General features: G+C 40.4%; 1 protein-coding gene across 7 annotated transcripts in view; it reads right to left on the bottom strand.

The window, feature by feature from the left end:
- nek6 (NIMA-related kinase 6) overlaps nucleotides 1-26,740 on the bottom strand; it is a 339,425-nt gene that overhangs the window by 168,816 nt on the left and 143,869 nt on the right. For 3 of the 7 annotated variants that reach the window (XM_072565784.1, XM_072565783.1, XM_072565781.1), the window contains one exon: nucleotides 25,094-25,221. In XM_072565784.1, the coding sequence (XP_072421885.1) occupies nucleotides 25,094-25,186 (93 nt within the window). In that variant the 5' untranslated portion in view covers nucleotides 25,187-25,221. Of the gene's footprint in view, nucleotides 1-12,848; nucleotides 12,959-25,093; nucleotides 25,222-25,342; nucleotides 25,366-25,547; nucleotides 25,741-25,969; nucleotides 26,059-26,740 lie in introns of those variants that run through there. The other 4 variants (XM_072565785.1, XM_072565782.1, XM_072565786.1 and 1 more) reach the window with 4 other exon arrangements.

The following is a 26,740-nucleotide window of genomic DNA, read 5'->3' as shown; positions in this document are numbered from 1 at the left end:
AGTCTGAGACCATCCTCCTCACTATGAACAGCACTAATGACTTTCATGGCATCTGCAAAATTACTAATTATACTTTCTACATTCATATCCACATTGTTAATGCACATAACAAATAACAAGGGTGCCAGCACCAATTCCTGTGTTACATTGTTGGTCACAGGCTTCAAACCACAAAAACATCCCTGCATCATCACCTTTGCCTCCTATTTGCAAGCCAATTTTGTATCCAGTTTGCCCTGGATCCCATGGGCTGTTACATTTTGGACCAGCCTTCTTGTCAAAGGCCTTATTAAAGTCCACAAAAACCATATCAACTGCACTACCCTTATCAACATATTTAGTCATCTTTTCAAAACCAAAACACAATTAATTTTGTCATTCAGGATCTCCTTTTAACAAATCAATGCTGATTATCCCCTGACTATTGGGCTGGCACAATGACTAGCACCGTTGCCTCATTGTGCTAGGGACCTGGGTTCGATTCTACACTCAGGCGACTATGAAGTTTGCTCATTCTCCCTGTATCTGCAGGAGGGTGCTTTAGTTCCCTCCCACAGACCAAAGATGTTCACGTTACGTGGATTGGCCATGCTAAATTGTCCAAGGATGTCCATATTAGGTGGATGAGCCACGGGAATGCAGAGTTACGCAGACTGTGGGTCTGGGTAAGATGCTCTTCAGAGGGTCTGTGTGGAAATGATGGGCCAAATGGACTGCTTCCAAACTGTCGGAATTCTCTGACCAATCCCTGACTTTCCAAATGTTGATTAACCCTGTCCTTCAGATGTATTTCCCTACTGCAGACATCAGACTAACTGGTCTGTAATTACATGGTCTTTCCCTGCTCTCCTTCTTAAACAATGGAACCACATTAGTTATCTTCCAGTCATCTGGGACTTCTCCTGTGACTAGTTAAGTATTAACTATCTCAGTCAGGGCCCCAGCAATCTCTTCCCTTGCCTCCTATTGCAGCCTGGGATACATCTCATCAGGCCCAAGGGATATATGCATCTGTATGCCTGCAAAAGCATCTAATATCTCCTTTTTATTAATCTTAATATGCTTCAGAATCTCACCATCCCAACTGAAGGCAGCTGATTACACCAGCTTATAGTCAGCTTTCAAACATCCAACTATGTAAGCTGCTTTTTGAGCTAAAACCACCAATACTACCTGCTCTAGGGTATAATCACATCTCTGAACAGGTTTATTTTAAAAGATCTGACATGGAACATACTGCATGGTACAAAGATTATGAATTAAGGTCAACAAGAGTAACAATACTGTTGCTGGAAGTGTAAGTGGTCGCTGTTCAGAACTTCTGTACATTCCAAACTGTAGCAGTTGACACAGCTTTGAGTTTAAAAGGAATCTCGAGCAGTAGGAGCAAAATAGATTGGTTACAACTGGCTGGCAGGGAAGTGCAGGGGTATCCCAACCACACCCAGATGCCATTTGAGCATTTCTTTATAAATGGTTGTGGATTAAAAAGAGGAATGCCAAAATATAGAGTCTGCAACTAAGAGAGTGATACAGTGTCATAAAAGCTACCAACAATGGGCTCCTTCAGCTCCACACTGTCCAGTTATCACATTATTTGTTGGGCTAAACCACATGAAAAGTTGGCTGTTAGGAGACCAGGCATATAAACTGTACTTGTGGCCAATGACTCCAGTGGTAAATCACTTTACTTCAGCAACAATAACATTTGTAAAGACTTGTACATCTCATTTATATTGGATCAAATACCTTCTCTGAAGAAGGGTTTACACCTGAATTATATTGTTTCTTTGTCCGACAGTCACTGCCTGGACTGCTGGAGTGTTCAGTTCTACACTGCAAATAGTGCTCTGGCAACCATGGGCTAGGAACAGGCCTGTTCCTGACAAGTTAACACAACCACAGGATCATTCATCCCTCATGGAACAGGATCAATTAGAAGGATATTCCACCAATCAATTCTATCCTGGTGTGCCTGCCCTTAACTTCAATTACACATCTTCAATCCCTATTCTTTGATGTCCTACCTTACAGAAATTTATCGATCACCGTATTGAAAATTTCAATTGATCCAACCTCCGCAGCTGTTTTGTATTTACAGTTCACCCTAAGTATTGGTGATTAAATGGCTGATTAACTACTTAAGAAGTGTGAAGAATTAGTGCAGGCACAGGATGGCAGGTTGCTTTCTGCCAGGCAAGCTGATTGAATCAGTGCGCCTCAAATCCAATTAGAGGAACCCCAGAACATATACATCAGCTTAATGAACAGGGGTTACACAAACAGAGATCGCTGAACTTTAAAAATCATCTTGAAGGGAAGAAAATATTATCTGAGTCTCCATGACAGACAATGAAAAGCTAAAGGAGCCATGACACAATCTAACGAACAGAAGTTAAATGAAATAAATATTATTTAGCCTAAGACATTGCTTATTGTTTGTAGGTGTCTACAGATAATAATGGAGTAATTTTCCTTTGATCTCAGCATTTTCGTTTCTGCTCATTTCTATCTGGAACAACAGAGCATCATTTGATGAAAAACGTTCCGTATTTCAAGAATTCTTCCCAATAATATCAGGTGCATTATTGGCAGATCCAATAATGCCAATACTAGTTTGATCTGCAGCTCAAGGACACATTACATCAGTCATCAACAGAGGAAGAAATGCATAAGCATTGGCTAAAAACTACCAAACAGGAACACCTCAGGGACGCCAAAGAGCTAAAATGACCAGAGGAATCTAAAAGAACCATCAGTCTGAATGCATCACAGTCAGCAGCTACTTCAATAGAAGAATACAAATTGATACTATCAAAAAAGCCACCAAGACCATATGATAAAGGAGCAGATTTAGGCCATTCAGTTCATTGAGTCTGCTCTACCATTTGATCCTGGCTGATATGTTTCTCAACCAAATTCTCCTGCCTTCCCCCCCCCCCCCCATAACCTTTGAGTATATTTAAGACAGAGATAGGTAGGTTCTTGATTAGTAATGGGGTCAACGGCTTGGACTCTGCAGCCTTTTCAGGCAATGAGTTTCCCAGATTCACAACCCTCCTCATCTCAGTTCTCAAGCAACATTCCTTCACTGAGGCTGTGCCCTCGGGTCCGAGTCTCTCTTTCTAATGGAGAGGTGGCTCAATGGTAGGCACTGCTGCCTCACAGAGCCAGGGACCCAGGTTCAAATCCACTCATGGGTGATTGTCTATGTGGAGTTTGCATGTTGTCCCCCAGTCTGGGTGGGCTTCCGTTGGATGTTCTGGTTTCCTGCCACTGTCCAGATATGTGCAGGTTCAGTGGATTAGTCATTCTAAATTACCTATAGTGTTCAGGTATGTGTAGGTTAGATGTGCTAACTATGGCAAATGCAGAGTTACAGGGATAGGGTAGGGAAGTGGGTCAGGATGGGAAGCTCTTTGGCTTGTTTCCATGCTGTGGGGATTCTATTAAAAGAATATATCATCTATACATCTGCTCTATCCAAGCCTCTCAATATTTTGTAAATTTCAATATGATTCCCCCCTAATCCTCAACTGCTCCTCATATATCAAGCCCTTAATTCCTGAAATAATTCTTGGAAACCTCCTCTGGACTCCCTCCAACGCCAGGCAAAAGTGAGGATTGCAGATGGTAGAGATTAGAGTCAAGATTAGAGCAATGAAGGGCTTCTGCCCGAAACGTCGATTTTCCTGCTCCTCAGATGCTGCCTGACCTGCTGTGCTTTTCCAGCACCACTCTAATCTTGCCTCCCTCCAACACCAACACATCGTTCCTTAGATACGGGACCCAAAACTGCCCATGATACAGAGCCTTATACAGTCTCAGCAGCACATTTCTGCTCTTGTAATCTAGCCCTCTCAAAATGAATGTTAACATTGAATTTACCTTCCTAACTGCCAACAGAGCCTGCACATTAACCTGAAGAGAACTAGAATGCATAAGTGTCTTTGTGCTTCAGATTTCCCCATTTAGAAAATAATCCATGCCTCTATTCTTACTATCTAAGTGCATAACATCACATTTTCACACATTGTACTCCATCTGCCACTTCTTTGCCCACTCTCCTAGCCTGTCCAAGGCCTTCTGCAGCCTTCTCACCTTCTGAACACTACCTGTCCCTCCACCTATCTTTGTGTCATCTGCAAACTCAGCAGTGATGCCCTCAGTTCCTTCATCCTGATCATTCATGTTTAGCCTGAATAGTTGTGGTCCCAACACAGACCTCTGTGGAACTTCTTGAATCACCAGCTGCCATGTTGAAAAAAAACCCCGTTATTCCCACTCTCTGCCTCCTCCCACTCAGCCAATCCTCTATCCACACCAGCACCTTGCCTCTAATAACGTGTGCTCCTATTTTATTTCACAGTATCCTGTGTGGCACCTTGCCAAAGGCTTTCTAGAAATTCAAACTGATCACGTCCACTGACTCCCCTTTGTCAAACTTGCGTGTTACCCCAGGTTTGTCAGGCAAAACCTCCCCTTGACAAGGCTATGCTGATTCAGCCCTACTTTACCATACACTTCCAAGTACTCTGCAAACTTATTGTTAACAATGGACTCTGAAATCTTAGCAAAGACCAAGGTCAGGCTAACCAGGCTGTAATTTTCTGTTTACCACCTCCCTCCCTTCAGGGGTGTTACATTAGCCATTTTCCATCTTCTGGGATCCTCCCCGACTCCAGTGATGCCCGAGAGGTCACCACCAATACCTCTACTTTATCCTCAGCTATCTCCTTCAGAACTCTGTGGTGTATTCTATCTGGTCCAGGTGATTAATTTCCCTTCAGGCCTTTCAGCTTCCCCAGCACCTTCTCCTTAGTGATGACCACTACATTCACCTCTGCCACCTGACTCTCTTAAGTTCTGGTATGCTGCTGGCATCTTCTACCATGAAAATTGATGCAAAGTACTTCAGTAAAAGTACCAAAAGTTGTAAAGAGATTTAATATTTCTCCTCAAAAGCCAATCAAAGCAATTCCTACAAGACTACAGGTCAAGCGAAACATCACAATCTCTGATCAAAACATCAGGACTGTACATATAATCTGTTACAGTGCAATATAATCTGTTATAGTGACACAACAGTGAGTCAAAAAATATGCTGCATCAGCTCCATCCTGTATGGATAAATGATGACGCTAGAAGAAAATTGCAGTCGTATTCAAGGATTCAGGGTTCCATCCAGACTGATATTTGCCAATTTCATGACTTTCTTGACTACATACAAACTCTGCTGTAGGTTGTAAGATTGCCAAATGCACTTTAATTGTAAGGTTTAAGATAATTACAATTATAGACTGAGCTTTGAAAGAATGAAAGTTTAATAGTCCTGATTACAAGACATAATTCCAGGTACAAACATGTTTTCACAAATTTATCATAACCTGTACAAAAGAAATTATATTTAATAAAAACAGTAGTTTTCAGTCTATCCACATTGGAATGCCAGTTTCTGGTACTGGTTGACTAGGCAGAAGTCTCTTTGTCTGTTCTGTTGACTGAAGTTGTTTTCTGTCATGTGCATGAAGCCACTAAATATCCAATCCTTATGAACCTTTACTATGTCATGTGCATGATCAGAGCCAGTTTGATCTGTAATGAACAGTGCAGAAACAGTTCCTGGTCAATCTTGGATTTTAGGTAGACTATTTAAAAATAGTGGTCATCTTAGTAACATCACTTCCTAACATCTCCCCATTCACTCTTAACTTACTAATTTCGCCTACATTTGTGTTTACTTAAAGTTAGTGTTACCTCCTAATGATTAACTTTCATCCAAAATGATACATTTGCATGTTCTCCAAAGTCTGTCAACATTGTTTAACTTCAAACAAACATGTAGGACCCACAATTAACTATTGATATGTAAATCAACTTACAAATCACAATAACTACACAAGCTACTACATGTAAGGCTTATCACATGCTTCATACATTTCAAAAACTAAACCATTTTAGCACAGGGCTGCCTTTCAGTAAAAGCCTTTTTACCACAAAGCATTCTCATGTGCTAGCCTAAGTTTACATTAGCCTCACTATAAAACATCAATAAAACCATAACTTTAATTTTGACCTGGGAGCATATGTCTCTTTCCCCCAGCAGAAAGTGGTTACAGCTAACCACAAATAAACAAAGTACAACTGAATTGCTCACTTGCTTAATCAAGTCAAAATGATCAATTATTGAAACAGAAACTCAATCCTACATGGTCATCTGGTTGAGAACATTGCATGGAATTTTAAAAGAGACCAAACAACACGGGTTATGTTAGGAATGGGCAAATGTTTGTGGGAAGCCCAGAGCCTGATCCTGACATTGGACGCAACTTGCTGCATCTTTTAACTAATTTTCAGGCATCAAGACAAGATTCTTGCCAAGCAGCAGAAAGCTGCCTATAAAAGGGCAACTTAACCTTATTAACTACACATCTTGGGTCACTTATTGCAGCTTTATTTTGTCATCTGCTTTCCTCTCTCCTCCACCCCTCATCACCACGAGCAAATTTTACATCAAAAATTCTCATGGTGGAAACCAGAGCAGGTAGTTGGTGACTTCAGCTCACCCACTGGCTCCAAACAGCTTCCATATTCCTCACCACACAGCAACACCTCAGGGCATGATACATAGGCAGCAGCTGCACACACCCCTTGTCCATGGGTTACCAATTTGATTGAAGTAGTAACGAAGAGGACTGATGAGAGAAGAGCAGTGGATGTTCGATAAGGTTCCTTATGGTAGACTGGTCAGCAAGGTTAGATCACATGGAATATAGGGAAAACTAGCCATTTGGATACAGAACTGGCTGGAAGGTAGAAGACAGGACGGTGGTGGAGGGTTGGTTTTCAGACTGGAAGATCTGTAACCAGCAGTGCACCATAAGAATCGATGCTGGGTCCACTGCTTTTCATCATTTATATAAATGATTTGGATGTGAACACAGGAGATATGGTTAATAAGTTTGCAGATAACACCAAAATTGGAGGTGACGTGGACAGTGAAAAAGGTTACCTCCGAATACACCAGGATCTTGATCAGATGGGCCAATGGGCTGAGGAATGGCAGATGCAGTTTAATTTACATAAATATGAGGTGTTGCATTTTGAAAGGGCAAATCAGGACAGGACTTATACATTTAGTGATAAGGTTTTGGGGTGTGCTGCTGAACAAAGAGACCTGGCAGGTTCATAGTTCTTTGAAAGTGGAGTCCCAGGTAGATAGGATAGTGAAGAAGGCGTTTAGTATGCTTTCCTTTATCGGTCAGAGTATTGAGTATAGGAGTCGGGAGGTCATGTTAAGGCTGTACAAGATATAGGTTAAGCCACTTTTGGAATATTGTGTGCAATTCTGGATGTTGTGAAACTTAAAAGGGTTCAGAAAAGATTAACAAGAATGTTGCTAGGGTTGGAGGATTTATATGAAGGCAATTTGCATGAAACTAATTTTGATAGATGTCAGTCATGATTCAGATCTGAGAACTCTTGCTTCAAAGTCAGAAAATTGTGGGGTTAAGTCCCAACTCAAGACTCGAGAACTTAAATCAAAACTGACATTCAAATTTTGATACAGAAGGAGTCTTGCACCATTGGACATGCCTTCACTTCGATAAGACATTACACTCGATAGTTCTCTGAGATAGATGTAAAAGACGTCATGGCACTATTGTAAGTAGATGCTGGTGGAGGGAGGAAGAGAGATTGTTATCCCTGATGTCCTGGTCAGATTAACACCACAAAAGACAAATTATCCAGTCAATTACAACATTGCTGTTTCTGGCTGCTTGCTATGATAAGATTGGCTGTCACATTTCCTATGATGGTGATTAGACTTTGCAAAGTACCTCATTGTCTACAAAGAGCTTTGAAATTTCCTGACATCATAAAAGGCACTATATAAATGCAAATATTTCTAAGTACAATATAGGTACCACACATTTATGTCACCTGGATTATTATGTTGACTGTCTTTATGATTGATTCTGGAGTCACCTTCCTGTCCTTCAGTCTTAAGGAGATTTTCTCCCTGACATTTTGTGTAAAATGTTTCCAGGTTAAAGCTTCCCTCTTTCTGCTGGTTACTGCTTGCATTCCATCTGTATAGACTGGCTGTTATAGCTCAGCTTGCTCCTGGTTGCAACATGCAAATATTTCCCCAAGCCAACATGACTGCTTCCCCAGCTGCTTGCCAAGTTATTTGCCACGCTACCTTGTACATTCTACAAGAGACATGTTGTCACATGGGAAGGCCTGGAGGGCGAGAATGGTACATTATATACCACCTACTAACTGATGAAACAATAGCTTTTGATCGAGATAATAAATAAAGCTTTGCAGCTAGATACAAACCACCTTGGGTGTGAGCAGATTATTGATTCTGAAATCCACAAGAGATGTTACAATTGAATGATATTGTTACTATCAGGTTACCTATTTAAGAAAATGAATTAATCCTGAACTGAATTCTGCAGAACAATTTTTATCAGTTAAAAACAGAAGTTGTAATTCCATATTCCATTAAAAGAAAGCTGGATATACATTAGAAAGCGATGCATTTAGATGGCTAGGGAGATAGAGCTGGAGAATGGGGCTAGCTGGGTGGCTGTTTTGGGAAGCAGTACACACATAATAGGTTGAATGGCCTCCTTCTGTACTGTAGAATGTTATGATTCTATGATAAGTGATAATAGGGTAGATATTGGTGGGGTCCTGGATTCACTTAAGCATTTATGAACTGCAAGATGCCCATTTCATTGTCTACTGGTGTCAAGAAGACTGTACTATAGTTCAGGTCTGTGCTCCTGAAGGCTCACTAATATTTAATTAATTGTTGAGGCACACATTAGTTGTGATCCTTGCTTTGTGCTGAGTTGGTTGCTCTCAGCCAGGGTGATGGCTTCAGTACTCTAAGTTAGGTAGAGGCCAGTGCACTCGCAGTCACACTCATGATCGTGAGCTAAAGCCACTTAATTAAAGTGCATATAGTTACTGGGTAAGGTCAGGCTTTGACTTAGCTGCTGTGGCTTTCATTATTGAATAGTCTTCTCGTGACATGTGACTTCGCATACAGAATGGAAGCTGGGTGAGATTTTGGAAGGAATCAAATGGCCATGGAATTTTACCAGACCAAGCAGCCAATCCCTATCAGTAAAACAGCAATGGGAAGAAAAGTGAAGTAAATAAATATGGGAGTGCTGTGGAGGCCACAGCTCATTCCTGAGGCCAAACAATTTATTTTTGTTTTGTGAAAATGATGCTTTTCGTTCCTCAGTCCATGCTGAAGTATAATTTACAAGTATTGGTGATCTCCCAGCACTATTCAAGGTCAAAGGCACAAAGGGATTGAATGCAAAATCAATATCTAGACTCATTAAACACCTTCGGACCCTGATTTTACTGATATGAATTAGGAATGGGAAACCTGAATGATTTTTCATTTGCCTTTCCTTGGCTCAGGGTCCTTCAGATTATTGTGACTTTACGACTTTATGTCCTAGCTGAGGTCAATTACACCGGATCTGGGAGTTTTCTGGTTCAGTACAACACCACAGAATGTACTTAATAACTTAAGCCATTGGATGAGGCCAGGCCTGTGAATGACGTGTAAGAATTGGAGAAGCTGCTGTTATTCCAAAGGCCCCAGGGGTCATTTCTTGCTGATAGTATTTTAACTGACTTCATTGTGATATGTAGCATAAGTGGAATAAAATAGTATACCATGTGGCAAATTATTTCAATTTAATCAGTGTCACAATCTAATAATTGGCTTAGCTGATATTTTCTTCCTTGTGCACCACTCTGTTGCAATTTAATTCTGCCTAACATTTAACATCACCTAAAAAGTGAATCTGCAGTTCCATAAGTGAGACTATAGACTGAATGATTTTGAGTAAGGACACTAAATTGAAATGTATTGGGAACAAGCTTTGATCTGCCCTTATTCCTTGCGATATGAATAAACATTTCCATTCCAGTTGTTCCCTGGAATTTGCCTGCAGGGTTTTTAACAGAGAGAGAAATAAATAAGAGAATGCAATACCATATGAAAGAATATTTAGAATCAGAGAATAGATTTACCACTATATATTAACAGTGCATCAGACTAGACGAGACTTCATTTGGATTTAAAAGATGTTTTCCAATGTTGTAGAAATTATGTGATTCTAGATTTTAGGATTCACTTGAAGGTTATGTTCAGCTGAGGACCTTTTTGGAATATAATATGCTCATTTAGAAAGTAACAAACCAATCGAGCAAACTTGCATATTTTTAAAAAGTTAGATACAAAAAAGAAAATAGGCTCATTTTAACTCTGGGAGAAGTCAGTAGCATTTATTGTAACAAGACAATGCCCTAACTGTGGTATATCGTACATGCAGTGTATCGATTCCAATGCAGACGTGTGCACTGTTTTTGATCCAAACTCAAATTTCCAACAGAATCATCAAAACAAAGATGCCATCTTATCTTTCTGCTATTGATACTGTGTGTGTTGACATCTTCAGAAAGTTAAAATGATATTATGTTACTATGGACTGCCTGTGCAAGACCACAGGGGATCTTTTTCCCCCTTATAGCTGACTGGAAGGCAGACGGTCCCTCTTGTGAGGTTGTGTTAAAGCATTCAACTTCCCCATGTTCTCTGAGTGAAGAAACACAATGAGAGTTCAAAAGGGCAGGAAAGTGACATGTTGCTCCAGACAGCAGGTTCTTTTTCTACGTGCAACTTGTAGCTCTCAACAATATCAAATGGGGGAATACTGAGAGACAGCAATTGTCATCTGCTTTCAATGGCTCATCTTCACTTGAACAGTGTCCAAGTAAACAGGTTTCCCGACAGTAATTTTAATTTACTTGACGAATTAAAAAAAAGCAATAAGCTATAAAAAAGGTGGTTTGTATTTTTGAGAAACCGGTCAGTATTCTGTTCAAATTGTGGTCCACGCCGATATTACTCATTGCTATAAAATTGTACCCAGTGGAAACCTAAGAAGAATCTATGGTATCCATACAATGTACGCAGTCCATAAAATTATATTTCAAGTTGATTTTCCGTCATGAGATGTCAGAAACATACTGAGTATGAGGTAGAAGAAAGAATGAAACAAGAAAAACCCATTTGGCCCATAAAGCCTGGTCTTTCTATGGGATATGTGGCTCCCACCCTGTTGGTTTCAACCTCGTATTAATTTTCCAAGATCAATTTTTTGCATTCAGTTCTCTGACCCTTCAAAGAGAATTATTACGCTGTGGAAACATGTCCCCATTTCCACCCCAACACAGGAATCATCAGGCTCCAGAGCAGTTGATGACTTGACTTGTTCCTTATAGCTTTCAATCCTTCTCTTATTAATCCACTTTCCTTCCAAAGGAGTTAATTGACACAGCATTAATATTTCTCTTAAGATATATTGACAAATTATTCAAAGACATTATTGTTGTCAGGATTTTAAAGGATGACATGTCACAATGGAAAACAGGATACACATATCTATTTTCTGGACTCCCTATCTAACACTGCTGTAACCATTATCCCAAAACTCAAGGATTCTTGATGAAGGGCTTATGCCCGAAACGTTGATTCTCCTGCTCCTCAGATGCTGCCTGACCTGCTGTGCTTTTCCAGCACCACACTCTTGACTCTGATCTCCAGCATCTACAGTCTTTACATCCTCCACACTCAATACTGAGCCCAGAAGCTGTAATGTGCCTTAGCACAAATGAGGTGTTGTTTCTTTAGCTTGTATTGAGCTGTATTGGTACACATAGCAGGCCCAGGATAGTCATATTAGCATGGGAGCAAGATGGCATATTTTGGCTATACACCACTGCAGACTGTGTACCTTCAAGATACAAGTACTATCACATACTCAAGAATGGTTATTTTGCAAACATTTTTCTTATATTAGTCATTGCTTTTAGAAAGAAGTGTACAACAGATCTGTATAATTTATGTTGTCAGGAATACAAATAATAAAATCGAAAGGCCTTTAAATCATTTTTGGCAGATTTGAAGGTGCTAAGGAACTGATAACCTTTTTTTAAAATGCTTTGCTGTAACTAGTTTATGAGACAAAGCAATAGAAACTCTCTTGGTAAAGTGTGCCTTGGTACCTTGGTTGAAGGGATTTTATCAAGTTATTTTCTGGCTGAATAAAAAATTTTTCTTTAAAATCAAAAGAAAGGCTAGCAGTTCTTAATCTTACTACTGTATATTCAAGGCACATTCTTTTTCTTTAAAACTTTATTTTCCTTCTTTTAACTTTTCATTTTCATTTTTTTTTCAAACTCATTTTTGTTTCTTCCTGTGGCAGAGGTGGTGGGCAACTGCTGAGCAGTGGATCCAGTCCTTGGGGCCATGGTGGTCACAGCTTCAGCAACTGTTCCAGCGTCAACAGATTGGTGTCAGTTCTTTCCCTCTGATGTTTTGGTGGCATGTGCAGAGTGAATGATCCTTCGAGTGAGTGATTCCCCCGTCTTTGGGAGTTAATTTAAATGGTCCATCAGCCCTCAGAAATGGAGGTGGGGCCCTGGTCCTCGAGAGTTGGGAACAGCCTCTTGGCTATGGCGGTGGCTGAATGGGTGGCTTGCAGTCATGAGGTGGTGTTCTGGGTGCGGTCAGGAGCAGCGGGAGCTGCTTCTGCATGCTTCCTCCTTGGTGTTGCGAGCTCACCAAATAGTTTGGTGGCATCCCGCAGTCACTTCGGAAAATAAGAAGCCGTGTATGAAACAAAAAGAAATCCAAACTTTGGAAGATTTATTTCTTTATATAATTAAAATGGCACCAGCTTATGCTGACTTATATACATTTTACTTTATTTTCATAAATATATGTAACAATAAATTATTACCTTTCTTATTATTATTCCCTGATAATAGAATGATTTTGCAAGGAAGTATCCTGCCATTTTGTGAATCTATTCTGCACCAACTGTAAAATTTTATTTTTCTGATTAGAATCCTGTGGGGAAACAAATCAATAATACTAATTTTACAAAGGCAGGCATCACATTAATGCAATATTTTTAAAAATATATTTAAAGCCCTAAGTTTCAAAATACAAAAAAAAGTTTGGTGATGTCAATTATTGACAGAACCTATAATCCCCAAGCTCTGTAAGTTTATTCAGAGTGTATTTTGATAATTTTTTTTCGAAATGTACAATGTTAGAACTTAAAACATAACTACACCAATACTTCATTCAAGCAGAAATAAATCATTTTAACATTACGATAAAACCATTGGCAAACAACCTTTTTGAGGTCTCATTAACAAATTATATTTGACATTTTCCTTGATGAATATAAAAACCTGAACTTGAAATATACAACCATGTGATTTAAATATCCTGTTTCTATTTAACATTAATGATGTTAGGTTTCATTATGTTGTTGCATGGCTATGTATTTTTCTTTTGTATTCTGTACATTTTAGAAATGGAGAGCACCACTGGCTATTAATGAGTCATAAAGCAATGAAGGCAAATATGACCATAAATGCATTTTGTCCAATCAGGATAAATGCCATGGGCATGGCTCCTTACATCGCAGTCGACTTAAACAATATCTTTCTCTGCCTGTGTAATACAATTAGCATCAATTCCTCCTCAATAAATCATTAAACTGCACATTGCCTATTGGCTCAGTCCTATTTAGGTGGCTTTCAAGGTCTACGGATACCTGTGTGATAAAGATACCATTAATGAATTAATGAGAAAAAGAACAGTGTTCTGCTCGTTAGTTTTATAGAATAAGTCCTTTAACTAGATCACACAGATAGGTGAGGAATGAGACAATTGGACTGGTCGCAGTTAGAAGGTGGTCAATAATTGGCAACACCCCTCCAGTGTTGTTAGCTGTCTTCAAGTCTAATTGCTGATTTTCTTTATGTTTTTGTAATCATTAAAGAAATTATGCAGCATTCACTGGTTTTAACAACTTGATCAATCATAATCAAAACAGTGATTAAAATAAAGAGCGTTGGACTTTTAGCCAGAAATCATAAAATTAAATCTAATCTTGGTAATCAATTGACCTCAGCTGTCTAATTCCCCTCATAATTTTTGACTGAATGCCCAGTTTGTCAATTTCTCTCTTGGGAAATTGTCAAGAAGGAAACAAACATAAACTGGTACTAAAATCTTCAAATTATCTCTTCTGTAATTGAAAGCAGTGTTGAATTCAAAAAAGAAAACTTTTGTTAATTTACTGCATTCAATGACCCCGGGATATCCCAAAGTATCTTACAAGCAATTAATTTCTTTTAAAATGTGGTCGCGCAATTTCTCATGGATAGCAATGAAATAAACAACTACAAACGTCAGTTTTAGATATTAGTTGAGTGACAATTGTTAGCAAGGACACTGGGAGAAATCCCTGCTCTTCTCTGAATAGTAGCTTTGTAATCTTTTACACCTACTAGAGAGCAGATAGGACTGGACCTCAACACCTTTCCTAAATGAGAACCCATTCATGATTGCAGAACTCCCTCAGTACCATATGAGTCGGTATCCGCTCAAGGTATATGCTCAAGTCTTGCTGAGCAGGGCTTGAACTCATAACCTTCTGACTCCATGGCCAAAGGGGTTCAACTGATCATGCCATTCCTGGAAAAGTCTCCTGCCCCCATCACGCCATCAGTCAGATGAAGGATTGAGCAAGGATGTGGGAAATCGCAGGGACAAAGAGAATGTAAAATATGTAAAGAAGCAGCAGTGGAAGAATCAGCAAGTTGTTTCCTTGTAGTCAGTTTATCGGCATCCTCCAAATTATGGTCAGCCCACCAGTTCCTATTACTTTGCTATTTTACTTCCAATCTAATTAAAGAAGAAGAGCTGCATTCAAACAGATGCTCAGTGGGTCAGTGGTTAGCACAGCACCAGAGTCCCAGGTTTGATTACAGCCTCGGACAATTGTCTGTGTGGAGTTTGCACGTTCTCCCAGTCTCTACGTGGGTTTCCTCCCACAGTCCAAAAGATGTGCAGGTCAGGTGAATTGGTCATGCTAACTTGCCCATAATGCTAGGTGCATCAGTCAGAGGGAAAAGGGTCTGGGTGGGTTACTCTTCTGAGGGTTAATGTGGACTTATTGGGCCGAAGAACCTGTTTCCACACTGTAGGGAATCCAATCTAGATGTCAAATGTTCCTTTAAATACACGAGGCTAACTTTCACCCTTTAGCCAGTGTTGTCAATGTTCAAATACTGTAACTTCCATTAAATAGGCTAGATAGAAAATAGGCTGGGGCTATTTTCCCTAGATTGTCCGAGGTTGAGGAGTGACCTTGTAGAGGTTTATAAAATCATGCGGAGCATGGAAAGAGTAAATTGACAAGGTCCTTTTTTCCCCATGGTGGGGGTGTCCAAAACTAGAGGGCATAGGTTTAGGGTGAGAGGGGAAAGTTTTAAAAGGGACCTAAGGGATAATGTTTTCATGCAGAAGATGGTGTGTGTATGGAATGAACTGCCAGAGTAACTGGTGGAGTGCAGTTACAACATTTAAAAGGCATCTGAATGGGTACATGACTAGGAAGGGTTGAAGAGGGATATATAAGCCAAATACTAGCAAATGGGACTAGATTAATTTAGAATATTTAATCAGCAAGGACAAGTTTGCCCAAAAGGTCTGTTTCCATGCTGTATTACTCTATGCTTCTATAAATGAAAATGTGTTGATAGAAGATAAGTTACCTTTGCTTGCATGATATTCATTGTGGAGAAATGCAGGCTCAATGAATGCATCGATTTAAGTTTACAATTTACAATCAATTGAATATTTGAAGTGTCACAAAAGGATCATGTTAAATCTAATTTGTTATGTGGTTTTGAGCACCTTCTTACACTGTGGAATACTAACCAGAGATTGGAATGAGGATTACTATTCACTAACATGCAACAATCATAGAAAAACACAATATTTTTGCCATTTAAGAACTGTGAACGGTTTCTATTTTTCTTTTCCATTAAGCTCTCATTTGTTTTATGTACAGCCACTAAAGTACTTTAATCAGTTTGTTCAATCATACTGCAACAGCAGATGTCTGAGGTTAGGTGCTCATTATATTTAACAACAATGTAATTAGAAATTATGGACATGCTTGTGCAGATGTACAGAGGTGCCTCAAACACAGTGCGAGATCAGATCTGATGCTGAGCATGTTCAATGAAAAAAAAATTGCTGGGCTGATTTTAATTCTCCCAATGAAGTGGTAATTAACTATAATGACTGAAACGGAAGTGGCAGTGTAGGGTTTAAACACAAGGTGAATTTATTAGTTTATTTGATTTGTCAAGTACCAATGTTCTTTTGTACAGCTGGATAACGCGATTGCATAAATACATGAAATTCTGCCTGAAACTGAATCTGGGATCTGAATAGACAATATGGGTCACCTCTCACTGGCTGGAATGGAAGGAATGGAAGGAATTTCTGGGTGTGTGCTTCTTCCTTCTAGTAATGTTGCTAAGAAAGTTATCACAGACACAATAGGGGACGATCCATGTATTACTGACATTATATTTTTATACCAACCTGTTCAGACATGACATACCTCAGCAGCAGTTAGGACTTTAGCCCAGGCCTCTTGGCTGAGAGATAGGGAGGTAAAAACAATGACTGCAGATGCTGGAAACCAGATTCTGGATTAGTGGTGCCGGAAGAGCACAGCAGTTCAGGCAGCATCCAAGGAGCTTCGAAATCGACCTTTCGGGCAAAAGCCCTTCATCAGGAATAAAGGCAGTGAGCCTACTACTGCACCATAAATAGTCTTATGTATTGCTGACCTTTTTTTAAAATATTGCTGACTTTAACTTTGTTATCAAAATCATCAACAGGTGGAATTTCCCTTCTGTGTTCATCAATCCTTCCTTTTTTCTGTGAAAGCACAGGGCCAATTGTCTAAATGTAGGCAGCAAAATGATCCAAATTAAGGGGTGTGGCCTACAATGTTTTTAAAAAGATAAGGTGCCAGATTGAGAGACTATATCCAAAAACACTGGGCCCCATACGCTCATTTTATCTTATATTAAAATTTGATACTGAGAGTGAAATAGTTCCAGAGACCAGTATCATGTCATCCTTTATTTACACGTCTACGGTCCTTCATAATAATACTGCTTCACACAGAGTCAGATACTACAGTGTCAGCATCTCTGCTGCTCCCTTTTATGTCAGCCAGGGCTCCCTGATTGGATCGGATTAACAGCCACAATCAGGGAACTCATACTCCATGAAATTCAGCTGGCTCATTACAATCACTGCAGAAAAGAATAGAGTTTGTTGTTAAACTCCCTTTATGAAACAGCAAAATTGAATGTAAAACCAAACATATTATTCAGGAACCCAAAACGTAATTTTCTCAAGATTATATGTTGTTGTTAATTTTCTCCCTTTTCTGTTTCTCTAAATGTGCATCCTCCAAAAAAAAAGAATATTATGAGGACTTTTTTTGCTTCAACTTTGTTAAACATGATCTGCGTACTGACTGGCAGAATATATAGGTATGAGGTAGGCAGCACTGTGAAGACCTCTCTCTCAGACATCTTTGTACTTGAAATTTTTAAAAATCTTTTCCAATTAAGACAATAGGCTACTCTGGTTATCTGTCTTTGACATCCTTCGCTTGAGTCAGAGGTTGTGGATCTAGGTTCCCCTTCAGCCATTTGAGTACCAGCCATAGGAATCCTGCAGTGAGTAACTTAACAAATGACTCCACAAGGCCTGTCTACCATCTTCCAGGCATAAGTCAGGAGTATGATGGATGAACTTTGTTCCAGCAACATTAAAGAAGCTCATCACAGGACAAAGCAGTCCTCTTGATTAGCATCACATCATCAAACATGCACTCACTCCATCACTGACTCTCAGTTGCAGCAGTGTATCCCACCAACGTTGGTAATTCACCAACGCTCCTTGTACAGCACCTTCCAAACCCATAACTAATACCATCCAGAAAGACAAGGGCAGCAGATACATGGGAACAAGACCAACTCCAAGCTCCCTTCTAAGCCATTTACGATCCTGATTTGGGTGTATATGAACATTCCTTCAGTGTCACTGGGTCAAATTCTTGGATCTCCCTTCCTGAGGGCTTTGAGAGTCTACCTACAGTACATGGGCACAGCTCACCAGCACCTTCTCAAGGACAACAATAAGTGTTTGGCGAGCCAGAGCTAGCTCATTCAGAGCTCATGAATGAATAAATGTAATTGGATCTGAAGTTTCAATGCAACATTGGGGAAATGGTACCTTATCAGGAATTCAAATATTTGAATGGGCAATTGATCTGAAACCTCCATTGATCTTGCCAAATGCATATATAAAAAAGATGTTTGTTATTGTTCATAGACTTGGGTAGAGGATGAGTCTTGATTTACTGAGCAACATTTGGTCTTCAACCAGTACTCTGAAGACAGCTTCACATTTCCCCTACCTTGTTGCACTTGGTGGCGTTGTATGTCATGGCAATTAGCTGCCATCTATATTTGTCGTGACTACAATTCATTGGCTGTGAAAGACTTTGGGATATCCTGAGAGTCTGACGGTATGGAAACACACAAATTTGTTCTTCCTTTATCTTTCCCATTGACTAAACAAGAACATAAAAAGATACCAACCACATTGAAATAAATCTGAATTCTCCTGATCATGCAAACAATTCTCAGCTTGCAATTCTTAAGTTCGGATCCAGCACTGAAATCACTGATCCAGCACTGAAACAAGGTTGAATCCTCCAAGCACAAAATCTTGTTTAGCAAAATTCAAAATATGCAAATATTTTATATCATTTACCATTTGTAAAAATATTGTCCTCCCAATCTACTTACAAAAAGGAGCAGGTGGTCAAACCACACTAGTTCAAAATTACTCTTTCAGCTCGACAATACTTAAACAACTTTTGGATAATTAGGAAGAGGACTTGGAGGAATGTAAGAAGGCATTCTTAAGAAGCCTTAATCAATGTATAAATCAATGAAAAATATGAGTATATTCTTGATTAAATTGGCGAAAATGAATTCATCTAAAATTGACAATGTAACTCAGCAATTTTCATTTCTGAATGTTACACAGGAAATGATTGAGGATGTCCTGTACAAAATGAATGCAAATACACAGCACACAGAACACACTTCCTGAACATTTTTTAATAGTTGAATCCATGTTCAGAATTGTGCAATTTCCTGGTACAACTACAAAGGATTATTTCTTTTTTGCTGTCCAAGCATTGCAGAGGAGGTCTGTGTTTCATCCCCAATGTATCCCACAGGATTTTGTGCAACAATACAGGAGCTGTGATATACAATCCAACCATTTCTCCCAAGACACTGTCCAGGAGGTACACTTAAAATTAATTTGTCTCCTCATCAAACAATTGCCAATTTTAAATCATTATCTAAACCATTGCACTTGCTGAAATTTAATATAAATGTTTCCATAGGCATGCAATCCTCATATAAACATATTCCAGGCAACATCTTGAAATTCGTAAATTATTACCAAGCTTTAGCTTTGCTCATTACCTACATAGTAGTGACGAATGAGCCCGGTTTTATGGAAAAAGGTTATATACAATTCAATGTCTGCTACATTTTGCTGTCTAAACACAATATGCACATTTGCAGAAATATTTCAGGGGAAAATTTCCTAGGGATGCCATTAGAATTGAGACCAATAGATATGTTTTAAAAAACAGGAGGGCTGAATCTTCCCAGTCCCTGAATGACAGGGCAATGGTGAGAAAGTTGGAGAATCACAAGTTTGTTGATGAAGAGATTCAAGAGCAAAACATCTGAAGTTCCAACCAAGTGTTGAGCAGTTTGCTGAGATTCTCACTACTGAGCAGTGTGAGGCCTATTTGCCTGTAATAGCATGCATTAATATCCTCATTATATCATTTCACCTCTTTGATACCCAGTTTCTCAATCTCCCGTGTGCTGGATAGAAACTAAATGGCAATAATTCCCAACATGAAAGTCAGAACAATATCCTGGCAACTGTCAGCTCCTCTGGACCCTCACCAGTCACTGGAATCTCAGGGCACGCTCCACAGGCAGTGATCACACAAACCCGCTGTTCACAAGAACTTCCAGGTCCCAGATGGCAAAGCAGGTGCCAATTTGCTGCTACTCGAAGTATCTGGGGTGATCAACAGGAACCAGGGAGGGCAATGACTTGTTGCCAGCATTTGACCGGGTGCATAGCATGGCCTTAAAGATGGTGCCAGAGCCAGGAATCCCAGGGGATCATGGCAGAGGCCAGCACTTTCACCTCAGTGAGTTGGAAAATACGACAACTTGTGCTGAAAAAAAGGTGTGGTGGACAGGTAATGGAGCAAGTTTGGGAATGTAGCAGGAGAGAATTTGCTAGGGCTCATGGAGACAGGTAGACAGCAAAATAGAGTTGAGGCCACAGTCAGATCAGTCACGATCTTATCAAATGGAGGATCAGGCTCAAGGGCCGAATGGCCTGGTCCTGCTTCTAAGTTGTGTATTCTTGTATGTGATCCTGAGCAGAGCTGTCATTTTCACATTCCCAGTTCTGGTGCAGCAGTGACATGTCATTTCATCATCAAACACAATTGTCTCAGTCCCTGCACATCTTAATCCCTGGCACATCCCCAAGTTAATGCAGGATGCCTAGGTATTGTCAGCTTTAAAAATGCCTTTCACTCTTTACTTTGTAAACTGATCAGGGAAATTTTGCACAAAACCTGAGATTTCCTCCCTGATTTTTCATATGAAGAAGGTTGGTCCCCCGCTAAAGAACTGATCTTATGGAGGAATATAAAATAATGTTCAGGCAGTCAAGGGCATCGCATAATGAATTGGGACAATAATAACAGCCCAGTAACTTTAACAAACTCAACCACATTTTCCATCTGATACCATTGCTGCTTCAAGCCAGCCTGTGTGCTATTTTGCGATTCATTGCTTAACAATGCAGAAAGTACCAGAATTGTAGTTCCGAGCATTTTCCTTCCCTCCTCTCAGAGGGACACTGCAGAGGACACAGCTAATACTTGATGCTCTAATAAAACATGATGAATATTTTGATTGCTGCATCCTTATAAAGCTCATTCAGGCATTCAACACGTGAATAGATACAGTCTTACACCCATAGCTAACCTGCAGACAATATCTACTTTTGGAAGGGACACAGAACAGAAAAGAAGCACATGGCCTGCAGTGGTTCAAGGAGGCAGCTCTTCGCTACTTTTTACGCACAATTAGGCGCAGACGATAAAGCTGCCTCCGTCCGTAATGTTCACAACTCATCTTTTTTAAATATGTGCAATATTTGGCTGTTTCATATCAGAACTGCCTGCCTCCAAAAGAACATTTTAGACTTTGAGCAGTCTCTTTTAGAATGTAAGAAATAGGAGCTGGAGTACAGTGCTTCAACCCTAAGATGCATTCTTCGAAACAAGCAGATGTCTTTTGCTTTTTTTTGGATTATTAGTGCTGGAAGAGCACGGCAGTTCAGGCAGCATCCGAGGAGCAGCAAAATCGATGTTTCGGGCAAAAGCCCTTCATCAGGAATAAAGGCAGTGAGCCTGAAGCGTGGAGAGATAAGGAGGGTGGGGGTGGGGAGAAAGTAGCATGGAGTACAATAGATGAGTGGGGGAGGGGATGAAGGTGATAGGTCAGGGAGGAGGGTGGAGTGGATAGGTGGAAAAGAAGATAGGCAGGTAGGACAAGTTATGGGGACAGTTACTGAGCTGGAAGTTTAGAACTAGGGTGAGGTGAGGGAAGGGGAAATGAGGAAACTGTTGAAGTCCACATTGATGCCCTGGGGTTGAAATGTTCCGAGGCGGAAGATGAGGCGTTCTTCCTCCAGGCGTCTGATGGTGAGGGAGCGGCGGTGAAGGAGGCCCAGGACCTCCATGTCCTCAGCAGAGTGGGAGGAGGAGTTGAAATGTTGGGCCACAGGGCGGTGTGGTTGATTGGTGCAGGTGTCCTGGAGATGTTCCCTAAAGCGCTCTGCTAGGAGGCGCCCAGTCTCCCCAATGTAGAGGAGACCGCATCGGGAGCAACGGATGCAATAAATGATATTAGTGGATGTGCAGGTAAAATTTTGATGGATGTGGAAGGCTCCTTTAGGGCCTTGGATGGAGGTGAGGGAGGTTTTGCAGTTCCTGCGGTGGCAGGGGAAGGGAAGGTGGGTTGTGGGGGGGGCGCGTGGACCTGACCAGGTAGTCACGGAGGGAACAGTCATTGCGGAACTTGGAAAGGGGTGGGGAGGGAAATATATCCCTAGTGGTGGGGTCTTTTTGGAGGTGGCGGAAATGTTGGCGGATGATTTGGTTTATGCGAAGGTTGGTAGGGTGGAAGGTGAGCACCAGGGACGTTCTGTCCTTGTTACGGTTGGAGGGGTGGGTTCTGAGGGCGGAGGTGCGGGATGTGGACGAGATACGTTGGAGGCATCTTTAACCACGTGGAAAGGGAAATTGCGGTCTCTAAAGAAAGAGGCAATCTGGTGTGTTCTGTGGTGGAACTGGTCCTCCTGGGAGCAGATGTGGCGGAGGCGGAGGAATTGGGAATACGGGATGGCATTTTTGCAAGAGGTAGGGTGGGAAGAGGTGTAATCCAGGTAGCTGTGGGAGTCGGTGGGTTTGTAAAAAATGTCAGTGTCAAGTCGGTCGTCATTAATGGAGATGGAGAGGTCCAGGAAGGGGAGGGAGGTGTCAGAGATGGTCCAGGTAAATCTCAAAACGTCAATTTTGCTGCTCCTTGGATGCTGCCTGAACTGCTGTGCTCTTCCAGCACCACTAATCCAAAATCTGGTTTCCAGCATCTGCAGACATTGTTTTTACCTCGATGTCTTTTGCTTACACAACCTTCCAGTTAACACTGCACATGCTCAGATGGTCTGAGTACAAGGGAAGCGATCTGCCTGTTTTAACTGTCCAATGGCTCAGTTTCTGCTTAACCAGTCATGTCCCATTGATTGACTGAGTTTTCAGTCTGGAAAGCAGGTAGCAGAGTGCAGATCTTACAGGGGTATGAAAAAGGATAAGCCTAAAATGTCTTTAAAAACATAAAACCATGTGGTTAGGATGGGAACAATGGTATAAATGACAAATAGGTAACAGGACTGATATTGGCAGGTTTATCTATCAAGTGCAGTGGGAGCAAACATCCCATAATCATTCCAGCAACAGGTCATTGCAGTAACGGAGGGCGCAGGGAACGTAGATGTGCCATCATTGGACAGATTAAGCTGAGCCGAATGCATCCTGAAGCATCTTGCATTGGAATAAGCTGATGGCAGTGAAGTCATGCGAGATCTTCACCCACATGAAGCAGAGTCACTGGGTAGAGATTGAGAGCAGGATTTCTACCTCAGAATGGGGCCAGAAATGGAAGTGAACACACATCACTTTGTGGCACTAGCTAGTGTGATAACACCACACCATCCCTTGCACCATTGTCCCAGAGAAAGCAAGGATGTGGTGGCAATCCACAATGGGAGCCCAGCAGCTGTCGCTGTTATTGTCTTTGGATTTTATGAACCTGCTTAGAGGGTGCCTGAGGGTAGACACCTTTTCTTTCTCCCTTATTCTAGCTTCAACAGTCTGCCTGCTGGACCTACTCAGACAGTCAACACAGTCCCTGGACACTATTTGGCTTCTTAACAGAAAGTCCCAGCTTTTGGAAGAGTGTACAGTCAGGGCCTCAATCCAAAATATTGCCCCATTAGTGGAAAATGTTGGTCATTATTCCCATCCTTAACCTGCTGCACCCTCAATACAATAGAGTCATACAGCACGGAAATGGACACTTTTGGTTGGCATGCCAGTCCATGCCAACCATAGTCCCAAGCTAAAGTACTCCCACCTGCCTGCTCTTGACCGATATCCCTCCAAACATTTCTTATTCATGTACTTACCTAAGTATCTTTTAAACATTGTAACTATACCTACATCCACCACTTCTGGAAGTTCATTCCACGCCCAAACCACCCTGTGTAAAGGAAATTGCTCCCCTGTCATTTTTAAAATCTTTTTCCTCTCACCTTAAAAATATGCCCCCAAGTCTTGAAATCCCCCAATCTAGGGAAAAGACACCTGCCATTGATTTTATTTATACCTCTCATGATTTAATAAACCTTTGTAAGGTTACCCTCAACCTCCTACACTCTAAATTTTAAAAAATGCCTCATCTTGGATCACATGCATGCATGTCAAACATCACCAATATTTCTAACATACAGAGATTCCTTGCTATTCAAAGGAGTTATGTTTCAAAAAATCTAATGTATCCTGAAAGGACCATAGAGCGGGCTTTACTTCTCACAAAAAAGAAATTCATTTTCGTCAACACACCACTGTAAACCAACTGAATGAATACCAAAACTTGTTCCCGAACAAAACAGGAACACATTCACAAAACTAAAAGTATCAGGGCAATGAATACCGGGAAACCACCCCACCACCCCCCAACCTGCTCCCCAGTACAAAGACAGAAAGGTGCTAAAAAATGCACACGAAATTATTTGGTGTCTGAAAGGGAAGAAGAAGAAAATATTTTAGGTTTGACACTTTCTCAGCTACGGTCAGATAAAAATTTTATTCCAAACTTAATCTTACATTCTGTGGCAGACGCTGAGCAGTAATTTTTCAGTATTTCGAGCAAGTTATTTCCAGTTTAAGATCATCTAAAATCCTTCGCAATAATCCAAACCCATTTGCAATTCAGCTTGCAATAAATGTACCAACTCTGTGCTTAGTAATTATTCCACAATTTTTCACAGAGTCATGGATCAGAAGCTTCCTATTAGTAACTACAACTTGCTTTATTTTACATGCAGGCAGTTCAGGGGAATTCCTGTACTGAGCTGGCAGTAACCAAAGAATGCAATATCTTTCAGGTAGGAGCATTGTTAGCTGCAAGATGTTAATTTAATCTCAGCACAAATTACGCCTATATCGTACATAATTTAACTTGCTCTTACCGTGTTACCAACCACTGACTGGTTGAACACTTTGCCCAAAACTATGTCAAACTTTTGTAACTATTTGAAAAGAATAGTTATGAAGCACACATGTTAAAATCTTAAACACCAGTCAAGCTCTTAAGGTAGCAAGGCAGCTGAACTGACCTGAGCTTCTTGCTGATAGCCCGTGCCTGGTTTATAAAGGAGGTTGTTCTGAATTCCTAGAGCATGTGGGTTATGGTTCTGTTGCTGTTCCATTGTAGCATGTCACCGTGAGGCTTTTTTTGTTAATCCTGTGAAGACACCAGCCAGTTAAATCTTTGCCAAACAGCTCTGTAACCACATATTAGTTTCCCAACTTGTTTTCTTCCCAGCTCCACTGAATGCTAATTCAAAAAGGCAGAGTTACATTACATTTTGAATCAATAGATTCATTCAGCTTCAGTTTCTTCCACAACACATTGACTGGATATCCATTTCCAAGGTCATATTTTTTATCAGCTATTTCACATTTCCTTTCCATGCCAAAACAATCACTGGGACAATAGTTCTCATGCTCAGCCAGGATTTTATTCCTGATTAATTATCCACATATCACATTAACTGTGGTAATACTAACCCTGAAACTATTCTTCCTTCAAAACTGTGACAAAGTACAATTCCAAACAATCTGCAGTTTTCTTTTTGAAGAGAAAGCTGGGTAGCTGTGAAAAATTAAAGCAGGCTTCTAGTAGAATTCTGCATTTCTGAGTAACTTCGTACAAGTGTCTTGACTCCACATGAAACAGTTATTGCTCAACATCAGAATGAGCTCCACTTCCTGCTTTCGCAATGCTACAAAGCTGGACATTGACAAACGCTTCTACAAATCATTAGTGCAATGCTGTAAATGAACCATTAAATGATTACTCAGAAGGTCTTGTGAAACCTCCCGCCCACATGCAAATATATGGATCATTAGACCAGATTTTATGGGATAAATCAAGCAGACTTTACTTTTTAACCCTTTTAGCATGTGGTGTGTTACTATTCTCTACTCACATTCCAGAAAGACTTCCCTCACAATAAGGTCTTATTACGGGACAGTCAGTCACTGTATGCTCACCACAGCCTTTCCGTTTGTAGTGACCTATAGTAGAGTACATATGGGCAATGAGTCAGTCACAGGAACTGAAAGGCATTCTGAAGCATGAATTCTTTTTCTAGTATCTTACTCAAACCGCCCTGACTCGACCCATTCATAACTGATATTTACCCTTCCTGATAATCTTTATACCCATTGCCGCAACAAGATATGCGTAGTTATTTTTTATTCCCCTTGACAAAGTTCTTTAATGATTCTGTTGTTTGCCTTCACTCAAAATGTGCTGAAAGGATGAATGTGCCCTTGAGTTAGCTTTTATTTATTTATTTCTGCATCTGAGAACAAAGTAAGTGATTGTTCTCAGATCTAAATGTTCACGAAGTGAGTCAGTTTTACTATTCACTTTGTGTCCCACAAATGTCCCATTGGCTGTTGATGTTGCCTTTCATTGCCAAGTCCTTAACCCTTTTGAGTATATCAAGGTTTTGTTAGTTTTATTCGCATTTAATCTCTCCAAAAACTATGATGACAACATCTTTAATAACAACACCATACAGTAGAGTACAAGAACCACAGAACTGCACAATAATTCAGTGCAAGTGCAAGCCATCCAGCCCATTGTCCCTGCGCCAGCTCCTCAAAAAGAGAAATATTCAAAACCAAAATACATTTTAAATTGCCTGTGGCATGAGGTATAGTCAGTTTCAAACTTGAAGTTCCTCCCTATT

This window comes from Chiloscyllium punctatum, chromosome 49, assembly GCF_047496795.1.
Source record: "Chiloscyllium punctatum isolate Juve2018m chromosome 49, sChiPun1.3, whole genome shotgun sequence".
In the NCBI taxonomy this organism is placed as follows: domain Eukaryota; kingdom Metazoa; phylum Chordata; class Chondrichthyes; order Orectolobiformes; family Hemiscylliidae; genus Chiloscyllium; species Chiloscyllium punctatum.
The sequence above is the reverse complement of the archived record's forward strand: the minus strand, read 5'-3'. Positions and strand labels throughout refer to the sequence as shown.